At 38.3% G+C, this 11,409-nt stretch overlaps 1 protein-coding gene across 1 annotated transcript in view; it reads left to right on the top strand.

The window, feature by feature from the left end:
• Positions 1-588: 588 nt before the first annotated feature.
• Positions 589-11,409, top strand: part of st6galnac2 (ST6 (alpha-N-acetyl-neuraminyl-2,3-beta-galactosyl-1,3)-N-acetylgalactosaminide alpha-2,6-sialyltransferase 2) — a 29,418-nt gene continuing 18,597 nt past the window's right edge. Inside the window, exons 1-6 of the mRNA XM_041975634.1 lie at positions 589-933; positions 2,972-3,059; positions 4,786-4,957; positions 7,874-8,027; positions 8,241-8,379; positions 8,459-8,562. Of these exons, the coding sequence (XP_041831568.1) occupies positions 845-933; positions 2,972-3,059; positions 4,786-4,957; positions 7,874-8,027; positions 8,241-8,379; positions 8,459-8,562 (746 nt within the window). The 5' untranslated portion in view covers positions 589-844. The remainder of the gene's footprint in view (positions 934-2,971; positions 3,060-4,785; positions 4,958-7,873; positions 8,028-8,240; positions 8,380-8,458; positions 8,563-11,409) is intronic.

Raw genomic sequence — 11,409 nt, 5'->3', positions numbered from 1 at the left:
GACTCTAATAAAAATCACAGAATAAAACCAGTAAAATTCAATAAAAGCAGAACTAAAAATATCATCCTTCAGTTTAAAATACACCAAATCTGATCACTCAATAAAATCTGAAAATTTCAGGGTTTCCTTCCTGGTTCTGGTCTGATGGAGGTTTTCTTTCCTGGTTCTGGTCTGATGGAGGTTTTCTTTCCTGGTTCTGGTCTGATGGAGGTTTTCTTTCCTGGTTCTGGTCTGATGGAGGTTTTCTTTCCTGGTTGTGGTTCTGATGGAATTTACTGGTTAATTATTATCATCACTTTGATTAACTGGTTTATATGAACAGTTATAAACTGCTCTGATCTGGATGATGGATGTTTTAACTGGATTATAATCGGAATAAAATTAATCGGATTGAACTGGACCGGATAATTTGCTTCTTTCTTTCAGAAAATTAATAAATTAAAAGTTGCACTTTAACCTCTTTGCCTTGTTGCAGCTAAGCAGTCTGACCCCGCCCTTACTGGAGACGTCACTCAGGTGTGATTGGCTAAATTTGGACTGAATAAGACCGTCTCGCGCCGTCCCCTCCCCATCCCCGGACTGGTTGTTTTACTTTCTACTGTTTCCACTTCCTCTCTGACCCACAGCTGAATGCAAATGTGTTTTTTTTCCTTCACATTTTTTCCGTGTTGAACGCGTGAAGCAGCAGTCACGTGACACCCGACAGGTGCGGCCGCTACTCTGTTAGTGCAGAGTCTTCTGTAAAGAGCTTTGAGTCTCTACAGTTTTTTTATTATCACCTGTGAGCGGATTTTAGCCACACCTGAGTCCACCTGACAGGAAGACTTAAAGAGAACCTGGAATAATGCGGGTCTCCTCCATGAAGAGCGTTTTCCTGCTGATTGGAAGTTTCTGCTTCATCATTTGCATCTTTTTATACAGAAGATCCATCAGGTGGGTCTCACGTGCTGCTGCTCGCTGGAGATTCATTTAAACACCGTTAAATACAAACTGGTTTTCTTTTAAAATTCAAATACATACATTTTATAATATTTCTATTATATGTGTTATAATCCAGATGTTTGGTTGTTGTGGTTTTTGGAGTGTGGTAATATATAAAATACTAATACTATAAAAGTTAAACTAATTATTTAAATATGTACGTAATAAGTTGGAGTTTATTAGAAGTTTTACGTCAGAATTCAGAACCAGAACTCAGTAGATATGAACTTGTAAACATTTTAAGTTGAATTATTTTTAAAATAAATGAGGAAATGACAGAATGTCAGTGTTTTCTGTTGAATCCAGCTGTGCGATGATGATGATGATGTCAGGAATGTTTAATGTTATAGAAAATGAACAATTTGCTTTAAACTAGTGTCGTTTGAAATTTGAAATAGGTGAACTTTAGAGGTAGTTCTAAAGATAAAATGAATAAAGAAGAAGATGATAAAATAATATCAGGAATAATTAAGAGCCCAGTTTTACTCCTGGATGATGAGAAAGTAGATTTAGTATCACTGCACACCTTCACCAGCAAAATGTGTTTCTGACTCCACAAACAACTATAGAATAATAAGATCCCTGTATAAAGATAATTTTATAACTTTCCCGCATGTTATTCCAAACTGGAACAAGTTTGTGGATGACTTCCCACAGAAAAGGTTCGATTTTTACCAAACATTTTTAACTAATGACTAAATCAAAGAGGATTCCTTTAAAGTGATTCACAGACTTCACCGTGTCAAAAAATAAATAAAATCTAGATTTAAAAAGACAGTGAGGTAAACTGCAGTTTTTGTGACATCTAACTGTTGTTCGTCTGTTGTGGAACTTTCCATTTGTTGAGCGATTCTGAATAAATGAGTGTTCATCTGTTTCAACATTGAGTCCAAATTGAAGTTTTACTGGAAGAACGTGTTTGAGTTCCTACAGAACGACAAAATTTTAGACAATTTCAAAAGATTTATAATTCCTCTTATTATCTTTATAGTAAAATTTCATGTCCATAAAGCAAATTTGCTGGTAGAAAAACCTCATTTATTGTGTCCCAAGCAACACATCTCCTCCATTAAATATTCAGTGAATAAAAAAGCTAAAACTGTAACTATCTGGACCGTTTTTAAGCTTTGTTTCCTTTTGCTAAATTTATCTTGCTGTTTGTTAAACTCCCCTCTTGTAAAGTTTTTCCGTGTTTGTTTTTTTTTATTTTTTCTGCTATGTATTTTATATGTCAATGATCTACTCGTTTTTTCAGTTTGCTTATACCAGCTAATGTTTGTGCTGTTGCTCTTCAATAAAGCCTTAAAAACTAAACAAACAAACAAAAAAAAAGAAAAAAAACAGCAACAGTTTGACTTATGACACGATGACTTTTCCACTATTCCAAGTCTGAGATGCTCTGCTGGAGGAACGTCCATGTTTCTGCATCATATCACTTCTATGTGATAAAAATCTGAGCTCTGACAGGAATCCGTTTGTTAAATATACATGTGAGAAGTTCCTGTTAAGGATTTCAGGTTTCTGTTCTGTCAAGTTTTCACTGAGCTGTTAGATTTCTGTTTGCACTCTCCTCAGGTCTGATAAACTGAATGTTTGTCAGTTATAAAACCAGCTGACAGGATGTGAGCTACTATCTACTCCGAGAGAAAACTCAGCTGATGCGTTTAATCATTAAATGAAAGAAGGAAGGAGGGCTGACACAAATAAATAACCTGCTTTAAAATAATTTCGTTCTTTCTTTTACTGACCTTTTTGGTCCCCGGGTTATATTTGAAATATTAAAAATTAAATAAATATATAATTTTGTTTGGTAATTAACTCCACCTCTTGTCATGTAAAGCTAATTTATTTTCATAATTTCAACTCTTTAAAAAGTTTGTTTTTATAATATAAGCAATTCCTTAAACAAAAAACAATAATTTTCTATTTGATTAATTAAAATTTTAATGATTGACAGCTGTGAAATGAAACGTGTGTGTTGTGGTGTCAGTCTGCAGGCAGCAGGTGGCAGCACTGAGACTCCAGGTGAAGCTCTGCTGAACTTGGAGGCGTACGCTGCAGCTGCAGAGGAGGAGACGGTGAGTTTTCCTGATGTGTCTGCAGCAGCTTCGGTTTAAACCTCCAGCAACAAAGACATGGTGCAGGAAATTAATGATTTTTAAAAGAAAAGTATGAATTTCTGAACAATCTAATCACATCACAGTTGTGTTAAATCTCATAATCAGGATCACAAGTTCAGAAGTTACAGGTCAAAGGGCCCCGAGGGTCAGGGGGACTCAACCTGCAATGAATATTTCCCCTTAAAGAGGAATTAAAATAACAGCAAAAGACAAAATGTTGACAACAGACAAAATAGATGTTTGTTGACTTCAGGAGTAAACTAATTACTGTTTACATTGTTGGAGAAGAGGTGGAGGACTAAATATATCCCAGAGTTCAGCTGGGAATGCAACACAGAAGCATCTAGAAGAAAGAACGGAGCAGAATCTACTTCTGGAGGAGGCTGAGGTCCTTCAATGAACCAAGATGTTTAATATTAAGGACTTACTGACACCCTACGAGCCTCCACGCAGCCTTAGATCCTCAGGCAGGTCTCTTTTGGCTGTTCCAGGGTCGAAACTAAAGACCAAAGGTGACCAAGCTTTTTCTGTTCGGGCCCCTCGACTCTGGAATGGCCTGCCTGAGGAGATAAGGCTGGCACCATCAGTGTCATCTTTTAAATCACTTCTTAAAACCCACTTTTATCGATTGGCCTTTTTATAATATTATAATATTTTATCTATTTAATTTTCATGCTGTACTCTTGTATGTGTCTTGTCATTGTTTTCTGTTGTGTGATGTTCAGCACTTTGTAAACTCTGTTTTTAAAAGTGCTATCCAAATAAAGATTTATTATTATTATTAATATCTTCTATCAGTCTGTGGTGGAGAGTTCAATCATCTGCTGGGGAACCAGAACCAGAGACTTTAAGAAACTGAACAAACTGACAACGGTAGCTGGTTCTGTTCTGGAGCTGACTGTCCAGAGAATTTTTTATTTCGAATAAGTACGATAAACAAAATGAAAAACAAAAGAAGAAAAAAAAATCAAGCATACAAATATAAAACATACAAATAGACATTCAAAAGATGTATAACTCCCACCCCTTCTCCTTAAAAAATAAATATTGATAACCTTACCGGTTTAGGCCTGTATAGAAGCTAAAACCTGATATTAGTAGTTAATGAGGAATGCTGTACAAGCTGCTGGACACGTTGGACAATTCTTTAAATCCTCTACACCACATAGTCAAGAAACAACAGTGTTCAGACAGAGGCTTCTTCAGGTCTGCTGTAACACAGAAATATAAAGGAAATCATTCCTGCCTCTAGAACAACAACCTTATTGAATGAGTTTGACTGATTCATTAATGATTTATCTTATAAACTTTTCCTCCAGGGATTAACCCTTACAACTCAGAGTGCTATCGCTTATCAGGGATGAGAAACTCTGGTCATCACAGGCTGCTATCCTGCAGGTTTTAGATGTTTCCCTGTTTAAACACACCTGATTCATTGTGCCAAGCCTGACAAGCTGTTGTGTCTATTTAAGTTGAATTAGTTATTAAAAGTTAACTGAACTGAAAAGTGAATTTTCAGCAAAGAAACTTTCATCCTGTGAAATCTGAACATCTCTGTTTCTGTTTGAGATCTGAGGAAGATGAGTGTTTTCATGTTATGTAAAGGGCATAGTAAGGCATTAAAACAAGGAAAGATGTGTGATGGTTGCTGGCTGTTTTAAGTGTCTGGTGTGTCTGCCTGCAGATAGACGCACCATGTTCTCTGAGAAAGGTGGTGAGGGACGACCCGTTCCTCAGGAAGAAGTTCAACTTCTCGTTGCCAGTTCTTCAGTGGGCCGGAAGTTTCTCCAAACCAACCTGGAAGCAGTTGAGAAGCAAAATGCCTCCGTACGGCTGGAAGGGACTTCCTGTTAGAGGTACAACACCTCCTCAGTCTGGACAGTCAGGTTTTCCTGGTTTGCACCCAGAGACATTAAACGTTGGTTTCTTATTTTTAAATCAAACTTCAGTAGAATGTTACCAGCAGCTTAGAGATGCTTGATTAAAGGGATGTCAAGTTTGATATTTTCTTTGGATCTGGAGGGTTGAGTTGGTGGCAGATGATGGTGCATTAGAGGAATAAAGTCAGTCTTTAACCCCAGAAGATAAGATCCAGAGTCTAGCTGGAAACTAGAAACTGGAAACAGCTGCATGTAATGTAACAGGAGATGTCTGGAGGACTCAGCAAAACTGCAAAGAAGTGCATCAACACACCAAGAGAAGCAAACAACTACCAGGAGACGTCAGACGACCAGACAGATGTAAACAAACAAGAAACATTTTAAAATCAGCTCATGGAGGCAAATATTTATACAAAAATAATGTAAGGATGCTTAACGAGATAAGGAAGACAATGTGGAAGATTAATCTGTGAAAATTAATTAAATGAAACTACAATGCGGCTGTAGCAGAAAACACTCAAAAAACAACACAAGACAACAAAAAACAGATAAACAGCATGAAACACAAAACCACCTGATCCATGACTGCAGGGCTGCCGACTCTCACGCATCGGCCGTGAGACTCGCACATTTGAGTGGCTTCTCACGCTCTCACACTAAACCTGAAATACACATCAAGAGCAATCTGGAGGCTCGAGAGGATTGTCAGTGGGCCGCGTTACTCCTGGCCGGTGTCCCGGTGAAACAAATAAGTAGGAAGAGCCAAAGATGTGATCTAAGTATCTGAGAAGAATAAAAAGTAGTGATGTGTGGATCAATACTGAAATATCCATTCCTCTTATACCAACATTTATATAAATAAACTTTCAGGATAGTTAGGAACTACTTATTCTTCCGCCTGCCATAGGCATGTGTGATAAAGCGAAGCGGTTCATCCACTGCTCAGTGATCAGTCCCACACGCAGTGATGAGTGGAGATATTTCAGCTTCACAAACAGCAACGATGCGCAGTTTGATGTGTGTGTGAAGACAACAAACTTCATTAAACATCAGAGAATCTACCATAACACAGAACAGAAGTGATGAGGTGAACTAGAGAGGAGGAGGACGAGGAGGAAGATAAGTGCTGGGCAGAGACAGACATTACTCTGTGCTCTAGCACTGCAGGTAGATGATATCAGGTTTTATCAGGTTTCATCAGGTTTTATCAGGTTTTATCAGGTTTCATCAGGTTTTATCAGGTTTTATCAAAGGGGGAAATGTGTAGCACTGACTTTATGCCAGAAGTAAAGTTAGCATTCAGGACAACAGCGATGGAAGCAGATTCATGCCATTTGTTTGTTCTGAGAAACTTTCCTTATTTTAGGAAACTTAACATAGTTTGAGAAAAAAAAAAAAAAGCTTTCGTCAAAAACAGGACAAGATACACTAAAACAAAAGGTACAATAAAATGTACCATGTATATAACTAAAGACAAGAAAAAAATTTGTTGCATTAAATAAAATAAAATTAAAGGATATTATTATTCCATCAGGTTTAAATGTTCGAGCATTGAGTATAAATAGACTGAATGTTTAGTTTAGACTAATTTGACAGATTTAGAAGATAAAATCCTTCTTCCAATAATTAAATGTGTGTAATTGTGAAAAATCTACATCTATGAATAAAGAATTTTCCAATTAAAATCAAAACGTGTAATAAATATTCAGTTGTTTTCATTTTCTTCTCCAAATAAAAGAACGGTATCAAACAGCAGCGAGAATAAAATGTTCTTTAACCGCAGCCAGGATTGTAGATCTGTTTAAAAAAGTAGTACAGGTTCACACATAAATCATAAATTATTCAAGCTCAACATTTCTCAAACAAAAGATGCAATTTTCTGTATTTAAATGGAATTAAATAAAACTTATTATTGGATATATTTTATTAATATAATTTATAACTGGATCTCTTGTAAAGTCTTTAAGAACGTAGTTTCTTCTATCAGGGTTTGAGGAAAATCTTCAGTAATTTGTTGTTACAATCTGTAATAAGTTCAGTTCTGGAGGTTTAAATACAGAATATTTCTTTAACAAGAGATCGGAATGAACTTGGAATAGATTTTAAAATATTTTTAAATAATTTTATGTGCCAATCTAAATTATACTTGATACAAAACTTTTTAATGATCTAAACAATTTCCTTCTGGCTCCATCAAATGACTTTCTGACCAGATGTCTTTGGAAAAACAGACCCCTTTCAAACACTGATTCCTGGTTGATCGGGAAGTATCTGTTGTTCCATGTGGGAATGTTGTGGTAAAAAAATCTTTGTAGATTCATTTCTAATTAACACTTGATGAAATGCTGAGAGTTTGACAGGTCACACATTAAAACTAAAGTCACAACGTAAAAGAAAATCCATGTTCTGAGCTGAAGACGACGTTGAAGCTTCCAGTTAGTCGAATGTGTAAAGGGCGATTCCACTGAATTTTTGGGGACCTAGACCTCATTAGACCAGGTCCCAATCAAAAACTGCAATACTTAGACTCTTCAAATCTGGACTGAAATCTCCTACAAAGCATCTAGATTAATTAAAACACAGTTTCTAATTTGTGAAACATTCTTTTCTTTTTTTTTGTTGAAATGCAAATTGGCTCAATTTATGATGTTTTTTGGCATCTGAAGCACATTAGACCAGGTCCAGATCAAAAAGTACAACCCAACAGGTACTTGAGAAATTACAGTTAAAGCAATTCTTTTCTTTTCTACTTCAATAAATAGTTCGAATAAACCAGTTTTCAGTTTGGTCAGTAACATCTAAATGTGTTAACTCCACGTAAAGGCATGACATTACAGTTTTACAGACTTCATTTATTGCTGTTTTTTTGTTCATGTTTCTCTTCCTCTCCAGTCCTCGAGTCAACCCTCTCCCTCCTCAACAGCTCTCAGCTCTTTCATCGCAGCTCACCTGGCAGGTGTGTTCGCTGTGCTGTGGTTGGGAACGGGGGGATCCTTCGAGGGTCCCGACAGGGGAAGAACATCGACAGCCACGACTTTGTCTTCAGGTGAAATGCTGAAATATTATTTAACGAAGTCTTATTTTTCTCTGATTTCCTTCTCATAAGAGTTTAATCTCTTGGTTAAAAAAAACACTAATTTCTAAAAAATTTGAGACTCTGTAGAATGTAAATAAAACCAGAACCTAATAATTAATAAATCTTTCTGTAAAAGAAACCATTTTTCACATCACAGCTAGTTTAATCTTCTTCTGAGTTCAGGATGAATGGAGCGGTGATCAGAGGGTTTGAGGAAGACGTGGGAACAAAGATCTCTTTCTACGGTTTCACCACCAACACCATGAAGCACGCCCTCAGCTGGTACCGCTCAGATGGATTCACCAGAATCCCTCAGAACCCGGTGAGAAACACTCGAAGACATGAACCCATCAGGAGGTCGGTCTTCGTTTCTGTCCCTGCTGATCTGTGTGTGTCTGCAGGACATCAAATACATCTTCATCCCATCAGACCTCAGAGACTACGTGATGATAGCAGCTGCTGCTCAGGACCAGGCTGTTAACTCAGGCAGAGATAGGGGGGACAGGTAAGTTCTTCTTTCACATCCAATTTAGGAGCCTCAGACTGAATAAATCTAGATTTAACAGAGTAAAACAGTTATCTGACACAAGCTCCGTTCACACACAAAGCAATTATTGAATATTAAGTAAATAAAGACACTTTTTTCTTCTTTTGGGCTCTAGTGGCCTTTGAGACAGGGGTAAGAAAGATAAGTATGACATGCAGCAAAGGGCACCAGGCCAGGTTTTGGACCTAAACCAGCTGCATTGTAGAGCTGTATCCTCCATACCAGGGCTGGGCAAGTTTGGTCCTATTGAGCTGCAGCCCTGCAAGTTTTAGAAGGTTGCCTGTTTCAACGCACCTGATTGAAATGAATGAGTCATTAAGCAGAACCTGATAAGCTGTTGGATCCATTTAATTTGAATCGGGAGTGTTTGAGCTGGGAAACATCTAAAACCTGCTGGACTGTGGATCCATAGGACCGAACTGCCTACCCCTGTTCTACACAATTGAGCAGGGGTATCCAGGAGATCATAATGACTATACACACACACACACACACACACACACACACACATATTCAGACCTGGGGTAAAAACTATTAACAAATAAAAACTTTCTCCTCATGTTTTTATGACAGTGAAACTGATTCATGCCTCACGGATAAGAAGGTTTTTTTGAGCGGCTTCACGATGGGCCCTCCCATACACTCTTTTCTACTCTTTATTATATGCATTTTACACATCTCCTATTTATTCATGGGCATTGTCACTGTTGCTCTGTCAAGTGAAGTTGAACATGCATGTGGGTAGGGGCATGCAGGTGTTAAACCAAAATCTGTGACCCATCAGAATGTGTGACTACTGGGGCATGCATGCATTTCTCTGCATGTACATCTTAGAAGACATACATTATAATGCAGGTACACATTCTGATGGCTATCAGAAAGTGTTACCTAGATCACCCCTCTTATAGTCTGGACTCTTCTAACATAATATTCGATATTGTGGAAAGCTTTGAGAGAATCAGGGGGGCTTCATAACAGGAGCAGGAGACACCCAGATAAGCAACTACGCTAAAAAAAAAAAAAAAGCTCAAAAACCTTGAACTGACGATATTTGCAAGAGACTTAACAGGAAAACCAGCTCAAAGTCACTGATAACAGGCAGACTTAGCAACTCTGCTGCCTTTCTCCAGCGCAGTCGTCTTTATCCCTGCTTTGTTTTATCTAGCTGGCAGATTACTGCCTCGCCGGGAGCCTCACACACTGATTGGCTGAGTGCACCACGTGGGATGGCTTACCACACATGCAATTGGTCTGCATGTTTCCTGACTGGTACAATGAAGACTGCAAAAGTTGCACCAGTTAAAGTAAAAGCACTGCATCAGATTTTACATTTTAACTCCAGGTCCATATGGGACAGGTTCAGGGTCCGGATCCAGACCACGGTCTGCCTGTTAGTGACCTCTGCAATAGAGTAATCAATCAATAATCTATGAAGTGTGTCCAGTCTTAATTGTACTAGGAAGTAATTTGTAGACTTTAAACAGAGTTTCTGCTGGATCTTACAACTCCTTACCTTTTTATTGTTTATACTGTAGGTTCTAGCACCTGAGCAATGCTGCGATTAGAGGGATATTTTTGTAAGACTCATTTTGTGTTTGGCTTAGCACAGGCATGTCAACCAAGGCAGCTGACAACAGACAACACCAGCAGAATTCAGGACTATGTTTAATAGTGAAATTAATGCTAGCCTTATATCAGAAGACTTTGAAAAGATTTGTAAAAGACTCTTGGAAAACTTTCAGCTAACAACCGCTCACATCTAAAGACAAGTGTTTAGAGTTTTCAGTCACAGCCTATTCTCAGACTGAGACTTTACAAGACTAAAACTTGATTATTTTAGCATTTTTCGTGATATGTTGGACAGCTGATATCGAACAGGCTGATCTGCCACAAGCCCGACCATCCGCTCCTCTTTCTGGACGGTTAACCTACAACGTTTCATCACAAGTTCTTGTTTTTGTTCGTTGTTCTGACTGTCAGGATTCCTCTTTCTGCTTTTGTCAGAGCTCATCTATTGGTTGTTGACTGTATTTTGTCATTATTGTTTGATATTATCACAAGCCCAAGACTAGAGAAAGACTGACATGAAACAGCACAGATTACCAGCTTAAACCTAACGATTGAGATGACGGGAGCACGCTGTGACTCCAGTAAGACTCCTAAAATTTCCTAAAGACTTCCGTTTTTAGTCTGCCTCTGTGAAAATCATTTAGTGTAAGCCCAGCATAAGAACATTTCCACATGAACAATGCAAAGGAAACTCAAGGGATTGGGACTAAACAGCTGTGTACTCATAAGAAAACCACTAATCAGTAAGGCTAATCAGAGAGAAGGGCTTTAGGTTGCTAGGGAGCATAAAGATTGGACTCTAGAGCAGCGGAAGAAGGTCATGTGGTCTGTTCAGTCCAGATTTACCCTGTTCCAGAGTGATGGAGCATCAGGGTAGGAAGAGAGGCAGATGAAGTGATCAGGCCTAGTGCTTACTGAACACGCCTGTGGGGGAAGTCTGTGATCTGGGGTTGCTGAAGTTGGTCAGGTCTAGGTTCAGATCTAGGTTCAGCAACATTATGTGTCCAAAGAATGAGGTCAGCTGACTACCTGAATATACTTAATGAGCAGGCTATTCTATTTTTCATGATGACACAGCCATATTCCACGATGACAATACCAGGATTTATGGGGCTCAGATAGATTGTGAAAGAGTGGTTCAGGGAACAGGAGACGTCATTTTCACACACCTGAACCCCATTGAGAATCTTTGGGATGTGCTGGAGAAGGCTTTGTGCAGTGGTTGGATCTTGGAGA

This window comes from Melanotaenia boesemani, chromosome 2 (assembly GCF_017639745.1).
Source record: "Melanotaenia boesemani isolate fMelBoe1 chromosome 2, fMelBoe1.pri, whole genome shotgun sequence".
Lineage (NCBI taxonomy): Eukaryota > Metazoa > Chordata > Actinopteri > Atheriniformes > Melanotaeniidae > Melanotaenia > Melanotaenia boesemani.
The sequence above is the reverse complement of the archived record's forward strand: the minus strand, read 5'-3'. Positions and strand labels throughout refer to the sequence as shown.